Source organism: Halictus rubicundus, chromosome 10 (genome assembly GCF_050948215.1).
Source record: "Halictus rubicundus isolate RS-2024b chromosome 10, iyHalRubi1_principal, whole genome shotgun sequence".
Classification (NCBI taxonomy): domain Eukaryota; kingdom Metazoa; phylum Arthropoda; class Insecta; order Hymenoptera; family Halictidae; genus Halictus; species Halictus rubicundus.
The window spans coordinates 9247405-9269800 of NC_135158.1; the positions used below are offsets into that span (position 1 = coordinate 9247405).

At 41.7% G+C, this 22396-nt stretch overlaps 1 protein-coding gene across 4 annotated transcripts in view; it reads left to right on the plus strand.

The window, feature by feature from the left end:
• Positions 1–22396, plus strand: part of Mitofilin (inner membrane mitochondrial protein mitofilin) — a 64568-nt gene that overhangs the window by 28087 nt on the left and 14085 nt on the right. For all 4 annotated transcript variants that reach the window (XM_076794384.1, XM_076794383.1, XM_076794385.1 and 1 more), the window contains 3 exons: positions 13541–13699; positions 20279–20382; positions 20837–21024. In XM_076794384.1, coding sequence (XP_076650499.1) covers positions 13541–13699; positions 20279–20382; positions 20837–21024 — 451 coding nt within the window. The remainder of the gene's footprint in view (positions 1–13540; positions 13700–20278; positions 20383–20836; positions 21025–22396) is intronic.

Genomic DNA, 22396 nt, shown 5'->3' on the forward strand with positions numbered 1-22396 from the left:
GGTCCGAAAAACTCGACCGTAATTACCGTCTCGGGCAAAAATCATGCGATTTGAATATTCAGTAAAATTCCGCGAAATCGTTCAAATTCCCCGTTATCACTGCCGTGCACCTGCACCATCCTCGACAGGCGACGTGTTTTCGAGCTGATTTTTTCTCCCGCGAACGGGAGCACACCGGAAACCACAGAGATCGCCGGCTCTCTTTTTGTGTATGCGTGCTGCCGTTAGGTGATAAACGGTGTTGAAAAACGGCAGTGTGGTTTTCCCGGGTGTCATCGTGCTGCGCACAAGTGCAGCCGCCCGGCCTCCGCCGGCGCTAATTGACAAATCGAATAACGCCCGTAATTTCTGGACACGGTCTGCTTAATTACTCGCGTAATTAATCGCCGCGGTGCGTGCCACGCGGGGAAAAGAGCCGGAAGGAATGGGTGTTATTCCCCGCGGAGTAGGAGCCACGGACATTTCGCAATCATTCCGCGGATAGCGATCGCTATCGCGGGTTTCACAACCGGTCGTTGCGTTCCGATTTTTCGGCTGCTTCTCGAGCCTATCTGTTGCTCTATGCGTTTATAGTTCATTCTGTCGAAATTCCTGAACAATTTTCCTTCCTTATAATTTTTTGGTACTGCACTGGGATCGCGTGTAGATTCATGCTGGCAAGCATCGAGAGTTCAAAGAAAGTAGAATTTTTCTTGCATTATTTTGTAATCCCTTTATTTAATTCTTTTCCAATATTTCGTATTAATCCTTAGCACTCGAATGGCGACTGTAAGGCGCCACTAAAAATTCCTGTATCATTATTTTTACATTATTAAATTTGTTTGTATTTAATAAATTACTAAACATTTCAGTACTGTACGAGTAAATTGCACCATTTTCGTATAGCTTGAAAAAATAGAAGGGAAATATTTTAGGTCGGAAGAAATGTTTCGTTTTGGAGTTAAAATGGCTTCGAGCGCAAAGAGTTAAAAAGTTCATTTATATCCGGATAAGAATTGTGCTCCAATTTAGGACGAAATTGGTCTACTTTCCCCCATATTTACTCCCATAGGTGTGTACTTCGTGCGGGCACCTTTATTCCCGCTTCATACGCAATCGTCTTAAAAGTCGAAGGAATCTCACCGCGTTTCTAAGCAGCCATTTAATTCCGACCACAGGTGGAACAACGCGGTTTTAAACAGACACACCCTACGGCGAGCCAAGGCAGCCCATTCTTCTTTTTCGGCCCGTAGTGTGAAATCCCGGCTTTTTTCCGACCCTGAAGCCGAGCAAACTTAGCCCGGGTCAAAGAGAGTTCGCTCTCGAGTGCAAGACCGTGTGATATCCCAGAGAACAGATTCCCTGCGAAACGATGCGGCCCGATTAAAGGGGTAATTAAACTGACCAGAGGGGGGAAGCACACGGGGCCAACCAGAAACCCATTAACGATCCCAACCGTCCGGATGTTAACCGGACCAGCGGCTTCCTTTTCTATCCCATTCTCTCTCTCTATCTCTCTCTCTTTTCGTCCCGCCACACGAAATAATTACACGGCCTCCGGGAAAAGTATCGCGCACAAAAACGCGTCGACGTGACGGGCCACACGGAGATTTATTACTATGTACCGATTTCGCGTTATCATTTATCCACCACCACCCCGCCTCTTCCATCCCCCTCTCCCCACACCCTCCAACGGTTCTTGTCGTTACGATTAATTAACGCCTCCGACAATAGAGCCCGATGAATCGCAGCCGGACGAGTAATTAATTAGCCCGCTCGCGCGTACGCGATCTTTACGACCGCTAACGATTGCCATTCTACTGGACCCGATGATAACGACGATCGAGGGAGGCGAAGCTTTTGTTGTCCGAGCCTGATCAAGAACGATCGGGTCTATTCGGATTTTTGCGTTGCATCTGGAAACGGGAGTACGGGGATTTTCAAGTAAATCATTTGCACAATAATTTACTTTAAAATCGTGTTCCGTCGATCTTGAAATTTCGTAAAACTGTTTCGAAATGTTTGACCAAGATTCGTAAAAATTGAAAATTCAGAGTGCATGATGTCTGTTGGTTTCGACAAGTCTGAGGAACGGGGGAGATGTTATGTGTGCACGGACGAGCAGTGGGTATTAGGGCAAAAGCGAAACGCACCGGTTGGCAGTTTCAGCGTTAATTTGTCTGTGACCCGGTGACAGAGGGTTGCTGCGTTGCGGGTGTCAGTGCAAACCGGTCGTAACAGCGAAACCCGAAATCCGTTGCTGGCCGAAACCAGCCGGTCGGATAGGGAAGCTGTTTTCGGTCGGGTTTACGCGTTCCGCGGCGGATTTGCCATTTCGCCGACTCGAAAAAGAGTCGGTGTGTGTGTCGACGGGAAATCGATTTAATCGCGGCCGTTGGTGGTTCGACCCCTTTTACCATGCGTCAGCCGCATTCGATATGAAACGGATAGCAGAAAGCCAGATAAGAAACGGCAAAACTCACCCCGATTGTTCAAAATGAAAAATCTGGACACATCACTGGACAACGGTGGACAGATTAAAGCAGTCTGAGAGTATCGACGTGTTATCGTCAATTTATTAAAATTGTTAAGAACTGAAATCAATTTCTGTGCGACTCTTGTTATTTGCAGTTGCGTACAGCGTACCTTTATGCATCAATCTCCTTCCGATTTTTTAAAAATCATCCACAAATTGAAATACGTTCGTCGACTGCGGCGCGCACATTTGCGACAATCTTCCGGTCTCCGACGAGACAAAAACAAAAAAAAAAAACGATAAAGACGAAATCGCTTAAACTGTAAAGCAAGGCGCCGATAAGATTGATCGCCGAAAAAGTCGTAAAGCGAAGAAAACGACGAGGATGGAGTCAGTCGGTAATCCAGGGGTTGAAAGCGAAATGGGGTTAGCTAAGAAAATATGGGACGTAGAGTGTCGCTGGCGGACGGGGGTTGGTCGAGGGGGAAAAACTTGATTGAGATTGTTAATTCGAGGGGATGGGCATGGAGTCGAGTTGAGCGGTGAAAAAAAAATCGCGACGAGGGGGTGGAAGATCGAGGGGCTTGACGAACGGAGAGAAAGTCCGTGCGAAAGAAAAAGCTCGGAGAAAGTCTCCGCGAAAGAAAGGGTCTGCGAAACAAAGTCGGCGAAGGGAAAAAAAGAATTCTTATCGCGGAGAAAAAAAGGACGGGGCGCGGAGGTGGAAAGGTGAACGAAGGGGTGGAACATAGGGAGAGAATCACGGCCGGGGGTGGTTGGAGGTCATAGTGAAAGGTGGGAGTTAATTGGTGGGAAAAGACGAGGCAGTAGAGATTAATTCGCGAAAGGAGGCGTGAAAGGGAGGAAGAAGACGCGAACCAGAGGGATAATTATAGAGAAAGGAGGTGAAAAGGGGGTTAGTTAGCGAGAAAACCGGTGAAAGAGGAGGTTAATGGAAGAGGAAGACGTGAAACAGTGGGATAACAAAGGGAGTCGACATGAAAGGCAGAGATAATGTAGAGAAAGGACGCGGGGGAACAGGGTGGGGACGAAACCGGGGAAATGGGGGATGAATCAGCGATAGACGGACGATAGGATTATAAAAGCAATCATAAAATGTCGGCTCTCGATAATTGCCGCTGGAACCGCGGAGCACAGTAATTATAAAAAAACAGTGTACAATGCACCCTTCGAAAGTTCGCTCTTTCGGCGCATCGTTGAATCCTAATCGATTTTTGGAGCTGTTAAAACTCCTGCAATTAACTGCTATCGAACTACAAATATTTGTGGAAACTCGAATTTCTCATAATTATTAAGTGTATGTGAGAATGTTTCAGTCATTTTCAATCGTTCACAATGGTTAGAATCCTTGGTCCTTTTGTGCAATTGTTTGTTAGAAGATTCAATCCCTTTTCATTTATAAAACGTAAAGTTTACATCGTTCTAATTATTGTATGAAATTTGTAGAGTTCCAAGCACGTGTAGACACTACAATTCTTTCGAGTGAATTTTTAAAATGATCCAACCTCCATTCATCTATAAAGCGTTCGAAGTTAAACAAATGGGAACACGTGAATGGCGAGAAAGGTGGTCGAGATATGACAGGAAAAAATTGAAATATCCAATTAATAAGAAACTAATGGGATACAGTCGAACGCGGGGGACAAAGGATTTAAAATAACAAAGGGGATGCTGGTAACTGTCGAAATTTGTTGAGCTTCCGAAGCGTGAAACGTCAGAGGGACAGGCCGCAGCTCGTCGAGCTTAATCCCCCACTGATTTAACCTCGGTTTTGCGCGTGCCAGGCTCATAAACAATGAGCAGTATCCCCTGCAACGACAGCGGCTTTTATTGTTAAGCGGCTGTGTCACGCTGACGGACGCGTTCCAATCAGGATGCAAACGCACCCCATGAATACGGGGCCAAGAAAATCCTGCCGGGAATCGTTGATCGAATCGGTTTCGAATCATTGAGTCACTCGACGAAAAATCGCTGCAATCCCTGCGACACTGTGAGAACCAATTTCATTTTCTACCGAAGGTAAAACGACATTTCGACGTCTTATTGTCACTAGAATTACGATATTGGAACGTCCATTCGTCCGTTCCTCCTTTCATTATTATTTAAATCGGACGTCTGATTCGATGGGAGATTATTAGGTAAATAATGTTCATTCCTGTACAGAAACTACAGGCTTGTAATTTTTATAAATCTGTATGAGCCAGTGATTTTTAATTCTTGATATTTTATTGTATTTTGTATTTTCAATATAATTTGCCTGGGAGGTAAATTAAACTTGTAGAGCCCATGGTTGAAAAGAATTGGAAAATATAACAGAAAAGGGAGAAACGAATTTGGAAAAAGGATACGTTTGAAAAAATAACAGCGATTTCTCTGTATCACATTCAATAATTATGTTCACCTTACATTCATTAATTATATTCAATAAATTTATTCTCCACAAAGTAGAACACATCAAAATGTTACTATTATTATATCGCGGCTTGTATTGTATAATAATGTCCAAGTAAATATCAACTAGTAACGTGCAATTGGTCGAACTGTTAAAGAGCCACTGTCAATCAATATCAAATCACAGGATCGGGGAAATGGCATGCAATTTAATTCACGCAAATATTTCCCTGGTCTTTTTTCAATCAGAAATCGATTATCAGCACCGCGAGTTTCAATCGCGAAAGAGAATTGAATCGTTCGAGTTTAATTTCGCGAGGTTATTGTTACCGTTCTCCCTTTTTTCGAACTACATTTCCTTATAAGCCGCAGGATTATTTCAGACCGTTTCGAACATCATAACAGTTGAAAAACCTGCCGGTGATTAGCACAGTCGAGCACAGGGCCACTGTTCAATGTGCCGGGGGCTCCCTTATCTCGAAATTCTGTCTCGATTAAATTCGCAATCCAAACTTAACCGGCCGTCTCGAGCTTCGTTAAGATTCCCTCGTAAAGTCGCCTGTTAAACGTAATCGTCGGACTTCCTATATCTTTCAGCATACTCGTCTTCCCTTTTCAGGGACTATCCTCGTATTAGAACAATTACGGGGAAGCATAACGATAGACTATACTGCTGGAAACAATTAGGGGAGCGCTGCTGCGAATTGCCAATCCAGCAGGGGAATTATATTAACGGGTTATTAGAACAATGGAAACTTTTATTCTTGATTGCAATTTTTATCATTCATTAAGATCGACAGCCTTACTTACTTTATATCGTTTGATCGGAATTCAATAAAATTGATTTCGACCAATTATTTTTATTACAGAATAATTTTATTTATTTTTATTTTATTACACATTTTATTCAATGGGCTATTATTTTGATAATATGCGATTACAGGCAGATGTATATTTGTACATCGGAGCATATCATTTAGAGCATGTTATAAATTCTATACATTTTTGCAATTGTAATGTGTCTATATCTTTACATTCTCTATCGAAAAAGGTATCGACAGATGTTCCAAGAAATATTTTTTATATCCTGACCCAGTATAGTATTGAAAATAATAAACCTTAAACTCTAACTATAAACAAGCTAATTCTATGAATTATTCCTTAAAAATCTACCATTGTAAAAAGATCCTTCGCTCAACAATACCTTCTATACTCTAAATAACGACGGAATAATAAATTTTCTGAAAGAATAGAATAATAGACAAAGATTTATAGAAGACCATTCAATAAACAAGCTCTAAATTTCTCTCTAGACTCCCAGTTTTCATTCATTCCCATTTTTTCGTCTCTGCTCATTCGTTTCGATAGTTGCGTCCAATAAACTCACAGAAATGGATGAAATATTATCCAAAAAATGTTCCGAAAAATGTTCATGGACTGTGAACGAGCATAACAGCCGTGATATGCCTCCGTCCAATTATGTCTCGCAAACGTGTACGCTGTTCTACGCGATCGCAGCGTCTTCAGGATGGATTTCTCCGTATTCGACCGACAGAAAATCTGACTGGAACCCACTGGAATGAATGGAGAACTATCCAAAAATATTCCTAAAAATTTCACGTACCGCGGACGAGCATAACCAGCAGTCGTATAAGGTGGTCTAATTGGATCAAGCAAACGTGCGCGGTGTTTATACGTGATTCTAACGTATTCGGGATGGATTTCTTCGGTCAGATTTGAAGAAACGGAGAACGGACTCGAGGCGAACCATCCACTTTGCTCTGGCTCGCAATTATTTTTGCCGCGGCGGGTGATTTAAAGCGACCGAGGGCCCTTCACCCTTTTTCGAGTGTCTCCATTTTCCCTGACTCGCCAGCTCTTATAATCATCCGGTATCGCGACGGGACACGTAAATAAGAATAAACGCGACGTTCACGAGGGTTCTTCAGTATTTCCTGGATCCCCCGTTCTCATAAGCCGCAGTTTGCTTATCCGATGAAAGCGTCACCGAGGTCGGGGCGCGGCGCGGCGCGGCGCGACGCGGCGTGGGTGGAAGTCCACACGATTCGTCGACTGTGTTCCCAGGGATTACCGTCTACGGAAAATCCGCGGAGAACCGAATCGGATCGCTTTTCCTACACCTCCCCGGTGCAACGGCAAATATATCGATCTTGTATAATTTATTTGATTGCCGAGCGATACCGCGTCGAGGCGTGGCCTCTTTCGCGACGGAAACTCTTTGGTTCAAACGCTGTTCGAGTGTAAACACCGTGTGTTTACGTCGAACGAACTATACCGCTCCGCAAAATTAAGAGAACACTGAATTGTGGCCGAGAAATTGGCGATTTTTGCACGCCTGTCGCTTCGTGATAAAAAAATTTTAAATATTCTTCATATGTATGTTTTAATTTACTCGATTTTTGAGCATATCTTTTTCATTTGCTTTCTTTTTACTTTAACCAAAGTTGTTCAACCTTTCCCCCTTTTAACAGACGCGAAAACACGCTTCAAAAAAGTTTTTGGATTGTCGACACGTAATCCTGTATCGTATGCTAAACAATGAAATTGATCTACAATTGATTCTGAATGGGTAAGACCGAGAACATGCAATTGGAAAGGATCGCGTTGAAGCGTGAAGAAATTTCGATTTTTTGCACCGCTGGTTTTCCGGTTTTCTACCATTTTTTTTTCTGCCGTCGAAAACGTTCCGGCATTACTCCTTTTATGAAAACTGACCTTTTTCGTGAATTGCAACGGTTAATGGTCCTTGGTTATGGTTTGCGTGAACGATTTTGCTTTGTTATAGCTCGGCCATTTGTTTTTGTCCTGGGACGCAATTGTACATTTTTATTTTTCTCATGCGTGACATATTGCATTTTTTCATATGTTTTTGGTATGTTTCATGGGATTGTCCATTTCTATACTGGCCCTCGGTTTTGAAAATAATTAAAAGAAGAAATATATATATGTTGCGATCGTTTGTAAATAATCAACAAATTTACGAAGTAAGAGCTACGAATTAATTTGTAGACCTAACGTAATAAGATAAATTGAACATTCTCTTATATTTTATAAAGTCAACGACGATATAGTCGCATAAACGACCTCTTTCCAATCATTATCATCACCATCATTACTCAGTAAATCGAATTAATAAATTTGAGAGTCAACTACGGGAACAGGTAGTCTCCATTTCACAAAGACAGCCAAAATCCCAGAATTTCCTCGTTGAATATTTCCCGCAGAACCAGCGCGCAATTTTGCGAGTAATTACATTCAAAACGGACCAGTTAAAAGAGAAATTACGATGCGCATTAGGCACGTAGCGCGGCGTACTATCCATTAAAAATTGCAAACGTACCGGCCGTCATGAAACGAATGATTAACGAACGATTACAAATGTACAGCTTGATCTCGATAAATATTGGATCGAGGACTCGTGTTATTTGGGTAATCGAACACGACCGTGGAAAACTCGTTCGTCGGAGATTTTCCGTGTCACTTTCGCGGCAAAACAAAAAAATGAAAAAAAGGAGGAAAATAAACATTTTACTCGGGTCGGCGGATAGGACGGAAGCGACGCGTAGCGGTCTGTGAAATTCGGCCGCCTAATTTAATTTACCCTGTGCAGTTTTTCGATCATCCGTGAATCCCACGGGGAATTCTCTGTCGCGTCGGAACAACGGCGCGGAACGTTTTCGCGCGCTTTTAATCGGCCTCGTTTAGCGACGACGTTGATCCTGCGATTGAATATTATTGAGGGGGCCAAACGAGATTTATCCTCTGCCCCTGAAACATCCGATAAAACGGCCCCTTTTCAATCTCGAATAAACACTGGCCTGTTCCAAAAATTTCCCTTTGCAACATTTTGTCTCGGTACACTGGAAATTTGCGTTGCCTGTGGAAAATATCTTGGAAATTAGGATTTGTCGAATTTTTAATTTTATATTTATGTTTAATATTATATTTGATACTAAACATATGATGATATATTTTCTAATTATAATCGCACGTGTTAATATTTATACATTATGTACATTATTCTATAAGTTGTAGGCGACAAGGGAAATATGATAATGATCGCGTGTGATCGTGACTGGGATATTCTACTTGCTGGAGGATATAATAGATGTTTTTCTTTTTGTATGAACGTGATTTTACTTTAAACTGTTGCAGAGAGTTGACACATTAGAGACGATTATTTCGTGATTTTGGAGAAAATATAATTCATAGTTATGTATTTTTACAAAACTATCCGTAGCAATTTACACTCAGTAACACAATCACTTCTGTGGGAATGTTTTTCGAACATTTTTATCGATGTACTTAGAATCTCTCATATATAATTAGAAAATATCTGGAGAAAGTAATATTTGTTAATCCTAATTTCCTTTTTAATATTGCTTTCAAGTGCTATCAAATCGTAAGTATCATTTCTTTATATTTCGTTCTATATTCTATATTTCCTTCTATATGTTGTAGAAAATGCACACTATTTCACCTTTCAAAAATACAAAAGGGAATTCATATTACTTATGAAGTGCTATAATGCATGTACAAATGTCCTGGAAAAATTTGTTAATATTTTGATCCTAGCATTGTAAACCTTCCTTTCTTGTGCGTTTTTTTTCAGAGTTAAATCTAATTATGAAAAACCTGTCAAACTTGTTTGCATTATTTTTACAAGAAAGAAGCGTTCTCGTGGAATAATCTGCATGTTTTGTTTTTTCAATGTTTCGTGGATCTAAAGGGCACAAATTCTTATTATATTAAATATCAACGACGACCGAAAAAATCATGTTTTATTCTAAATACGAGCGCTGGATATTCCGGAACGCCAATTAAGCGGGGCCAAAGGGTAACGGTGGCTTCCATAAATTTCATACGGCAACGTCAAAGGGAATAACACGGGAAAAAATTCCGCGTGCCCTGGAATTCAGTCGCGAAACCGATCGACGGCGCGCGAGATCGATGAATTCCTTTCTGGGCTAGAGCTGAGATTCGATCGTCGGTCTTTGAATACCGCGGGAAAGCTTCCATAGCGTTCGCACGAGGAGCCACAGCGAGCGGAGCCGAGGAACGACGGGAGGGGTGGCACTTTGCGAACGAGGTTACTTCGCGAAAGTTATCCGGATTGACGTGTATAATAAATCACCGGGGCGAGAGCACTTGATCCAGATAGATCTCGTTTTTCTTGCGGGCGACATTAACGACAGGCTTGACCGACGAACACCTTGCCCGGGTTAGTCGATTTGCAGTTCATCAATTACAAATTGCACCGTCCTGCTTACCTGGCGCCCTTGGTGTTGGAGGTAGTTGTTTGGTCGCCTAATCGGCCCGCGATGATTCGACGCGCGCGAAACCGGAACCTGAGGATCTTGTGAAGCGTGTGGAACAGTACATCGCCTTGAATTTCAAGTTGCAGCGATCAGAACACTGCGGTTGATTAGAGGAAATAGGAAAGATTGTAAGAGAGAGAGAGAGAGATTAATGTAAACAGAAAGTAAAGTAAAGTGAACAGAAAAATTGTACATACTTTTTAATAAATTTCGGGATTCTCGTTTACGTCAGTGTAACATTAAGCAGATATATTTGTGGCTGGTTACATACAGGGTCGTGCTACTTAACTCTGCTGAGTCTGCTGTACTGTGTACAAGCTTGCACTGCTTATGAACGTCTGACCATATGCGGGACTGCACCACTAGCTTGTGTTTATCCGCAGAACGTTTACAGAGGTTTCAAATAAAAACACAGCATCTCTAAGAGAGATATTACGTTCAACATAGCACGTTATTATAAATATTTTTCGAAATAGCTAAGTATTATTCTTGGTATCTTGTCGATACTTATACTTATATTGGCAATCTTCAAAAACTTCTAATATACAAAATTGGATAAGATCGAATCTATTTTATTTTTGTTTTACTGGAACCAACGACGAAGAAAATCAAATCTTACTAAATGTTTGTGTCTTTAAATTATTGCTTCGTTCTAACAATGTAATTTCAACAACTGTAACGATGTATATAAATATTGTGGGTACCATGAATAACTTGAAAAGTGCAATGAATGTCCAGCAAATAAATCATCGAAATATCATCTCCAGTGCAATAAATACTCCAACACTCGTCCATCAACATTAATCAATCCAGGAAAACTTACGAACTCACTGCCCAGTAAACAAAAATCTCCCACTTTGATAATCCCCACCCTTAATTCTGACATCTAAGATTTATGTTTCTCGTACATCTCCTTATCAGAAAAACGTTCAGTGGAATGCTGATTGATGCGTCGCGTAAAAAGTACGAGTCCAACCATCCACTCATTACCAAGAAGCAGTGGGCACCAAGAGGGACAATAAGAAAGTCCATTAGAGTGGATGTCGCAACGAGAACGATAACGAAACATAGTCCAGAACGAGTTCACATCGATGGAGAACGGGCGAGTCAAACGAGAAAACGACGAAGCTCGTGGAATGCGTGAGCGGGAGAGAACGAAAAAGAGGGGGGAGAGAGAGAGAGAGAGAGAGAGAGAGAGAGAGAGAGAGAGAGAGAGAGAGAGAGAGATAGTCTCTCTCCGGAGACATTTGTCAGAGTACAGAGTCCGTAGCCTTCGACGTGCTATCGCCATTGTATCGCAGAAAGGAGAGAGGACTGTGGGCCACGAAGTTCCGCGTGCTCGCGAAGTCGCCCTCTTATTTATATCACTTCGATTCTTGCCCGGCCCTCTGCCTGATTTATAGGTCGGCCCTTTTCCGACCGCGTTTCCTTATTTTTCGCGTAATACCGGCACGTCAGGACCACGAGTCCTTCAATCGACGGCCGTGTCGTTTCCCTTGGAGTTTTATGACCGATCGTTATTATCATCACTCCTTCGTCGTCGTTTTGCGCAGTTTTGCGGCCGCCATATTTCATCCGTACTCGGGATTAAACTGCTGCATAATGCCCCTCGATTTTTCAATGCGCGAGGAGAGACACCCTTATAAATATTTTTCTTTAAAATGCACGAACACGCCGAGTTCACTGCGAAAATGCAAGAAAAATTATATTTGCGATACGTTCCTTTTTTTCTAAATGTTTTACTCACCCCTCCAGTTCTGCCGGGGTCTTAAAACTGTCCCAGAAATTTAATCTGACCACCGAACAATTTAATTAGCAACACATTTTCGCTTCTTTTCTTCCCAAAAGCAGCTTTGGAATTTTTAAAGACTTTACTTGGTTCTCCAACTTGGAGGGACTTAAAACTAATAAGAAGGACTAGTTCACTTCTGGTGATTTTCCTCTGTAAAGTCAGAATTCTTAAAGATTTTCTCCCCACGATTCTTGCTAATTGTAAATTAACATGGGAGTTTCGGAGGTTTCTTCCGCTCGCCGAAACTTTATTTTTCCATTTACTATCTGAAATAGATATCTCACACAGGCTTGGTCAAGGTACAGGGACAGCAAATCGAATTCGAGATTCGGTAAGATAGAAAAACTGGGTTATGGGGGATGACACGCCGAGCTGATTGAGTTTTGGACTTCGTGGGGGATTTTCCAAGAGATTATTTGGTATCTGCCGATCGATGCGCTCTGCCTCCCATGTTGATAGATCAATGGAGGCTGATAGTGCATCAATATTCTTCGAACGGTGGGAAGCAGAACCAAATGAACAATCAGCAGTGTAAAGCTTTCCTGCAGTCCCTTTAAATTAAAAATCATTCGCGTTAGATCGAAACTCCAATTGTAACAGTCCCTGGTAGAGTAATACACTGAAATTGCTTCTTTATTTACTATTCTCACTTTTTGACTCGGAATTGTTGGATATTTTTCTAAAAAAAAAGTATGAAGCGTTTCTGCAATCTTTTTAAATTAAAAATCATCTGGATCTCATTGAAACGTTAATTGAAATAAACTCGTTCTTCGACTCGGAATTCTCGGACATTCTTTTAAAAACCAACAGTTTTCCGTCACTCCAAAATTTTGCAGTTCCCGGCGGCATCGAATTAAATTCCCCTTCGTTCAACGTTTCTCTCATTCAATTCCTGGCGCAATTTCACACGCCCGTCCGTCCGTCCTCGATGCAGAGTCCATAAAGTCTTTTCGATTTTGCCTGCCACGCTCGCGTCTGGCATTATCGTCCCGGGCGCCACTTGCCAAAACGTGTCACAACGAACGTGACCTTTTGAACTGCCATTATTTGATGGTAGGTATCCTTCAATACCCCCTTGAAAGTGGCGCGGCAGATAAGAAGAGGATAACGCAATATAAGTGACGGAGCTGAAGTGCTTTTAAGTAAAATTCTATTTTGCGAACTGCGCCACGCCCGGAGAGAAGACAATGCCGAGACGCCCTGCGAGCGTTTTCAAACTCGAGGAACTTCGGAGCTGCACTGTCTGTTGCTGTTGCAAATGAAATTGCTTTGAAATCCCATCATTTCGACCGGGTATCCCACAATTATTCGCAACAATTAAGTTACAGACTTTCGTGTACTCGCGGTGCTTGCAAATTTGCGAAATACGAGAACAATTGCATTTCTCAATCTTATTTTATGACAAATAAATTTTTTTAGTTATCAACCACATTTTTCTTGAGGTTCCTTTTTTTAAAGTATACTGTGGCGATATTTGTTGTCTAATAAGAACAAGAGTGTAGCATTTTTACTGATGGGTTTGCATTTTTGTTTATGTTCCAGCTCGCATGGAGGAAGAGAGGGGAGCCTCGAATGCACAGATCCTCTGGTCAGCTTGTCAAGCTTTGGCTAGAGCTGTGAAAACTACAGCACCTGGCGTGTGCGCAGACAAGGCCATCAGGCCTCTGGAACCAGAAATCAAGGCCGTCACCAAAGCGGCACGTAAGTATTTCATCAGCTATCAGAATTGATCATACTAGACACCTATAATCTCATTATTGCTGAATGTAGTCAATTTGCCAATGCCTGGCTATAATAAAACGATTCTACTACTTTCTAGTTTTCCAAAGCAATTTTCTTTGCCATGTCTGACCATGGTCGAACTACTCCACTTGACCGAACTAATCTATGTTCAACGTTCAATCGAGTATACTACTTGCCTATGTCTGACCATATCAGGATCTGCTTGCACATGTCTGATCAGGATATCATTATTCCAGTCGCCTATGTCTCACAATAGCAGGATTGTTCTACTCACCCACGCCTGACCACAGAAAGACTAGTTTTCCAAGTTGTTCTACTTGCTTTACAAGTTCTACTTGTCCAAGTCTGGCCATGAATCGATTATTCTACTGGTTACATCTGATCGCGTTTGGAATACTCTATTTATTCTCGTCTGCTCAAGATTAGATACTTCTTCATTCAAATGTATCTGATCCTAGACAGGACTATCCTACTTTGCAAAGTCTGAACACTGACAAGGCTGTTCTACTTTCTTGCGTCTAACCATAGACAGTCTGATAGTGTCATATCAGTTCCTAGTGTCTGAATGCACAACAACTCACATTACATGTTCACGTCTGATCATCGCTGAGCTATTCCACTTGCTAAAACACACAGTAAATGTTTTTCTTTTTTAACTTCTTTTTTAAGAAATTATGATTGTAAGACACATTGGCAACATGTTCATTGAAAGTGGTGATATTATATTCATTATTCGATGTTCCTTTTTTGATGGAATATCGAGTTGCAGCTTTGTAAGGGATATCGCAAGCAGTTTTATTTACCCAGGTATTTTATTATCCACCGTTTTTGTGAATCCACGTTTGATGGGCGAATTAGTTGCGGGCAATCTGGGGGTGTGTCCGTGTTCCCGTCTTCGGCGTCCGGCTGGAAAACATTTCTCTGGAATTGACAGTATTTTCCGATCTGTCCATTAACGCGATCGTAGATTAATATTAACTGATATTAATATCAGTCCCGTTTATGAGGGTCAGCCCGGGGGTTTGAAGCCACCGAGTTTGCGGTAACCGCATGATAATCTCGTTTCGTTCCCGTCGCGATACAATGTCAATCTTTGGGTGGATTAAAGCTACAATCGCGGAGGTATCGACGTATCGGAATTCCTCGCGGCCAGAATGCTAAAACGTTCGACGGTTCGTTGGACGCGAAAGCTTCGGATGTTTCGCGCGCGATAAATACGCGCTGAATCGTATAAATATTTCATCGACTAAAGAGGAACAAACTCAATCGCCGTGGGCTCAGTTATTCGGAATTTTCCGTGTGAATCGGACCGTTCCTCGGGAAAAAACCAATGTTCATTATAATCTTCATATGAACTCCCCTCGTGTTTGAATATCAACCAAAACATTCAGGTGCCTTTTTAAACTTTTACGTTTCGTCCATTAATCCTTTGAGGACGAATGTCGGTATATCGACGGAATGAGAATTATGCAAGCCTTGAAGTTGCAAACGTATAACTTACTTATGTGCACAATAAACGAGCATATTGTCCGTTTTTTTCCCTCTATTATTTAACACTGCAATACATAGTGTAGTTCTGTGAGGAAAATGTCCTCAGCACTTTAAAAAGTCCTTATTCGCAACTGGCTAAGAATTATATATTTAGTTTTTTACTGATAAAAATAAAAGTTCCAGTAAACGGTGTTCCGAGTATTTTTGCATACTAAACACCCACTGTTCATAGCATTAACAATTTATAAAGCAGAGTTCATTGCATAGGAAGCTGTGAACGGATGGAAAGAGTAGACTTGGTTATGCACATATGGTTTTCAAAAATGTTTGACGTCGAAGCCAGCAGTTTGTTCAGCCCATCCATCGTCTCGCGCGATTTTTCGCGTATTAAAATTCGCGTGGTCGACGATCACCGTTTACACAGCCGTCACGCGCCCGCCCGCACGGATAATAATATAACGCGTTATAATCACCGTAAATACGGGGTTGACTGTCTGGGTCGACCGCAACCGTCATTATCGCTTGCTCGCGACAGACAATCATTACCCTAATATCACACGGCAAACCAAAGAGAGAGAGAGAGGGAGAGAGAGAGAGAGAGAGAGAGAGAGAGAGAGAGAGAGAGAGAGAGAGAGAGAGAGAGAGAGAGAGAGAGAGAGAGAAGGGGAAGAGAGAGGGGACGTTCCGTTTCCCGTTCTGTAAGCTCGCGTTCCGTTTTCATTTTGCGCGAGAGCCCCTCTCCCCTGCCTTATCGTTCTACGTTCGAGGAAATTTACGAGCTTTTTATCTTCCGCCGGTGGACTCCCGGCATCGGAACGAAGCGCGTAAATCTACTCGGCGTGTGCTCCGCGGCACGCAATGAATATTCGGGCCCGGTAATGCGGCCATTGCGCCGTGAAAACTCATTAACTGACCCCGCTCGCGATGAATTAAATAGTTCTCCGTGGGTTCACCCGGAAGCGGAAAAACGATTCCGAGGGTCGCGGCGTTGATTGCCTCGGCTGTGGACACTGCAGGTGCTCTGATGGACGGGAACAGAAATTGTTGCGCCGTTTACGGGGGCCAGAACTACATCTCGTTATCCTTTCCTTAATTTTCGGCCACCGATTCGGTGCAGCTCGACACTACTCTTCGTATTTTTGCCATTTACGGGCCAATTTTGCTCCTCAACTTCTAATTAGGCTCTGCTAAATTCGGCCTGGTTGCCATTTAACTTATTTAACTTCTGGACTGCTTAGTAAAGCAAACTCGTGATTGTAATAGTTGTTACAGTTGCATTTTTCTGTTGACTTATAGTTGAAATTGGAAATTCATGTTGTCAGAGACCGAGCAAGTTACTATTTGATTGCACAGAAGTGCGCGCGGCTGACAATTTCCCGGGTTATACTACTTAGCTCTGCTCTACTATGCACACTCTCGTACTACTTATTTGTGTCTGACCATGCAGAGGGCTGCACCACTTTCTGGTGTTTGACTATGCATAGAGCCATGCTACCCATGCATGTCTGAACAACACCGGGCTATGCTACTAGAAAATTCCATGTAGTTAATGTCTTAAGGTAACTTTTCGGACACGTTAATATTACGGTTGACTGCAGTTGGTGTAGCTATTGAACGTTTAAACTGCCATGAATGTGGGATACAATAAATTTTCGTGTCTCACAGTGTCTATATTATCGGTGCAATACATTAGTCCATTATAGCTTTTATACTATAATCGTATTAAGTCAACGCTAATTCCTCATAACCACAAATCTAATTTATCCATTAAAAATTGCACTTACCGAGAAATAACAGGTCTTGGAACGTTTCACAGTAATTCCCTAATCCGCAGGATTTCGTTCGACAATTCATGGAAACTGTTACATTGGCGATTTCATAATTCGAGAAAATATGCTCTTAATGAACCATAAATATATTTGTAAGTACCGGGTGCATGATTTATTTTAGGGATCAGCGAGCGAAGAAAATATTGCCGTAGTCCAGGATTTTAGTGTTTCACAATATTTCGAGTATTCCGCTCTCGAACGGTTCGAAAGTACTCGATAAAATATTACCGTGTTGTAAAACGCCGTGTCACGTTTCAATGCCCAAAAGTGGGCGATGAAAAGCTTCGGAAAAAAGCATAAAAGGAGCAATAGCAACGGTGGAGTGTAAAAAAAATTCGTTCGATACTTGACGAACGATTGACACGATTAACCGTGTGGCTGTAGCGATGCATAATTGATCCACCTGGGAGGGGGAACACGCTCTTTAGAACGCTCGAGGAAAGGTTTATGCACGCTCGCCGACGATTATGTCGTAAATCTTCAGCAATTTCTTACCCCAGATGCCCCGCCGTCGCATTCTTTTTGGTGTCTGCATTCCCCACCATCTGCGGAATTAAAGCGATTCCAGTGATTGTTGACGATTTCTCATGCGGAACATTTCGCGAGCGCTTTCCCGACAACGCGATAAATACAGGATGATCCGTAACGAGTGTTACCGTCGAGAAAATGAGCCTGCATTCGGTGATAAATCGACGAACATGTAATAAAATTCCTCCCCTGGCCGGCGAATGGTTCCCATAAATTGTATAATACAATCCTCCTGGCTCTTTGTCAGTTACTGGCGGATAGACTGTTGCGGGACGGGCAACAGATGTTTCGGATAATGGAAATCTAAGCTGCAGACAACCCGAAAGATTCATACTCTTTCATATTTCATACCGGCGCGGAATAATGGACCGGTTTATCTGTCTTTGCTGACCTTACCGCTTTCGAAGATTCTAAGCGAACTCCAGGCTCTGTACTACTTATCTGACCTTAAGTCAAGGTATACTACTTTGTGTCTGATTGCAGACAGCACTATTTTACTTGTTTGCATTTTTCTACAGGCAAAGTTATTTTATAATCATTAGTAAGGGTTCGTCATAGGCGGTGTTGTTCTACTTACTCGTATTTGACAATAAGCACTGTTATTCCACTTGCAATGTTTCATTATCGACAAGGCTATTCTACTTATAGAAATCTTGTTATACACAGGAATATTTTCGTTGTACACATGCCAGCCCATAACCTGTTTATTCTACTTATATATTTCTTTTGATGAGCAGGATTATTTTTGTAGCCTGTGTCTGACCATACAGGTTCATTCTACTTCCTTACTCCTGGCCATGGACAAGCACATTCTACAGTTAGTTACATATGTCTGACCACACACAGACTCGGTCTACGAATACAATTCTATTCATGTCTGATCGTGTACAGGCTCATTCTGTCTTCACATGTGTCTGATCATATATAGGGCATATTAATCTATGTTTCATCATATACTGATCCGTTCTACTTTCTTACGCCTGACCATGCCCAGCCCCATTCTACTTAAGTTTTATGAGCAGTTTTTTTTATAGGCAATATTTTACAAGCTGTCTTTTATAAGTTGTCTTTATACGCAATATATTACAAGCAACGTTTTATAAGCAATGGTTTATACGTTGTCTTCCATAAGCAATGTTTTATGAACTGTTTCCTATAAGCAACGTTTTATAGGCAGTCTTTTACAATCAATGCTTTACTTAATAGTGTTTCACAAGCACCACTGTACGAACAATATTAATTTCGTTTTATTCCTCGTGTTATTCAAATCATCGAAACAATTTGCAGTACATCATTGCGCAGCGGTATCTTGATAGACCCACGAACATGCTTGTGCAGTGAATTCTCTTTTGAAGCGGGAACTTACCGTGCAATTGCTTCGCTGAAAGGCAGCGACTCGAAAGAACACGCAGTTTGTATTGCTATTAAGTCTCCCTTGTCGCCGGAAATGGAGTACGCGAATGGTGCTCAAAATGGAGCAATACATTACGGGGAATAAAGAACAGTAATGCCGTTGACAAAGCTATGGGACTTGCTTTAATAAAAGCGCAACGGAACGTTCTATTAAATCCGGGTTTTTTGCAACTTTAACACGACGCCCTCATGTTAGAACAATGAAACTTGCTTCGGAGGAAGGAATGCAGGATTTTCCTGAAGGAACATGAACAGATATCTTGTTACGAAGGAAAAACTGTATAGAGCTTGTATTTCGTAACTTCAAAGTTGAACGATAAAATGACAGAGTTAAAGAATTTTTTATCGCCCGGCAGACACTGCGAAACGTTGCTCAAAGGGACTGTTAATGAAACGAACTGAATTTTCCAGGCGCAAGTAGTACGACCGCACTACACAGAGACAGTTGGGAGCTGTCTAACGTTTGTCGCATGTTTTCCAGAAGTTTTAGTGTACGCCACGGGATTCCCGGTAATATTTGGCATTTAATTAGGAGGGATTCATGAGACCGTATAAATTTTATTTCACGCGGAACGCATAAATGAATAAATTTGACCGCTGCCGGTCCAAAAAGTGTTTAAAATTCCCGTGTCCATTTATCACGTAACCGGTTCGCGAAATTGCGAAGTAATGTATTCCAGCGACGTAACAGCATCTGGTGTAATGCAATTTGTTTGGGGGGGATGAGGCGTCAGTAATGCCCGATGTTAATAAATTCTCTACCCCGCGGAATTTCCAGCTGTAAAATTGAAGGACAATTCGTATTCTTTCGATCGCTTTCCGCGGGAATTGCGCCCGGAGACGCCAATTTGTAAACATGACGTGCCATTCCTACTATTCGCCGAACGATTCGCGTGAAATCCAGCGAAATGAGCAATTATGTATTCGGTTTCGTCACCAACTATTCTCTACAGTTTATACTCCCGGTTTGTGGATCTTCCGAAAGGCTTAAGTTTTATTTCCTCCGTTCAAGGAAACGTTTCTACGAACATCTTCGAGAACATTTTATTATACAAGCTAACCCTTCGCATTCTCTCCAGAAATAGCTCAAAAAATCTTTGGAAAATATTGTGGATAGTTTCGATCCAACCTTTCACCCGAGAAACTGTATTTTATCTATAGTTTCCTGTTTTTGCAGTAAAAATACTTATTGAATAAATCGTTAAATATTTTTGGCTGGGGTGCGTGTTTCTAGCGTGACAATATAAAACTGATGCATTCGTCTATCTCATTCCAGCTAAAGAGGATCCTCTGGTGCAAGCAGCGATCCAAGGCATTCCGGAAGAGGCTGCAAAGAGGGGGGTGTTCCCGGAGGACATTCTCCGTGCTAGGTTCCTCAAGGTAATTTTATAGTAACAGGTCTCCTCGACCTTTGCCATCTTTAGAGAAGCAAACTTAATTAACCCTTCCGGTGTCGGAGTACTTTTTGTCTACGGTAGTGGCCAATAAAACTACACCATTCCATAAAAACACTCTAAATTACACTGTACCATCCTGAACGTAACAAAAGTATGAATTTACACGAACACATTTTGTCTCTAATGAAATACAGTTTCCATATTGCCTACCAAAAATTGTAATATCAATTTTACTTTCATTTTGCAATTGGATTCGATGAAGAATTTCCGTTTTCCGATATTTCCCCCGTTTTCCAAGAGACAATAAGGGGATCGAACCTACGTTGAAGTATCTTCCTTCATGTAGAGTCTGTACTTGAGCCACCGATTGGCCAGAGATGATAAAGCCAGACGATTTTTGCGACGCAAGGAGTTTACGAGGTGGAAAACGTTTTCAGGTGGAAGAGGTGGCAAGACGATTGGCCATGGTTCCTGCGGAGGGAGCGTCCTTGCCTATCTATCTCCTCAGCTATCTTCAAAACTTCCTGATGATCAAGAACGTCCGCAGCATCTCTACGTGGGAGCTCGAGGACAATCCGATCAATGTCAATGATCTTACCACGTTCGACATACTGCGCCGTGCTAGGTAAGAACTCCAAATCCACTCAGATTTTTAACTAAATACTGACCACTCCAGAAATCTCTCCAGAAATCATTAAGAAGCTCATTCAAGATAAAATATTGTATACATGTTTGACTATACACAGGTTTATTCTACTTACGTATTTATCTTCACGGTTACTGTTCCCTGTGTCTGACCATACAGGTTCATTCTACTGGACTATTCCTGTCGATGGACAGTTGTGCTCTTTTCATAAAAATTTGATTCAAATATTTTTCAACCTTCTGCAAACTACAATTTAATTATATAAACAACAAAAGATGGACACATACGATCTGAGTGTCCGAAAACAATGGTTTCAATATTTCAGAGAATGTCAGTTCAGATTTCCATATGCAACAACAGCCGGGAACGTATCCTGTTTATTGTTCTGTAGTGTTTGCTATCGCGGCCAGTTCGAAATTTACGCTGAACGCTATGGAAAGTGTTATCTTCCAGCTCGTAACTTTTTTTTTTCTTCGCGGGTTGCGCGAGAAAACGCGCGGTATCAGCGTTAAGGCTCGTTTACACGTGTGTTCCTGCAACGTCATACCGTTGTCGCGACGTTAACTGCGTGTACACCGAGTAAATTAGAACGCGCCCGCTGCTTCACCGCTCAAAAGTTTCGCTTCTCCCTTCCTTTTTCCTCCCTTGTTTCTCCGTTGCGATAAGCAAGCGTGTATTCAAGATAATTTTTAAATTGTTGCGGCGAAGGTTTGAAAGCGTTCCAGGCGAGAATATAATTCGCCAATATGGCCGTGAGTTTCGCGCATTTTAAACGGATCTCTGATCTTGCACGTTCCGATAACGAACTGCAATTTCGCTGATTCGAGTGATAATCGACCCTTTGACCTCGAAGAGCTTGCGTACCGAGTGTCCTACAAGCACTGGTGGTGCAATAATTAATGCAATACCTAGATTCATAGTTTCTGAATTTTTTAAATATCAGAAAAATATTCTACCAATATTCTGTATAAACATTTTTGTCTGGAAAGTATGAAACATTGTTCGATCAACTACACAATCAATATTATTATAAAGTTGTTGATTATATATAGTTTTTATATAGGCAGACATTTTTTTCTGCATTTCTGCAATTTATGTTACTACCCATATTTTTTTGTTCACACTTTTCGGTCCACAAGTTTTCTTTCATTAATATTGAGCAGTGCATAAATAGTCTTTTTCATTCTCCACGCTAAAAAAAAAAAAGTCGAATTTATCGTTGACCAAACGAATGATGAAACGTTTTCGAGCAGCATCATGCCCACAAATAGCGAAGATATTTATGGGATCTACTTGTGCATGCCCCCGAAGTTTGGTGGCCTATTTACGAACTGTGCACGTGCAATTTGTC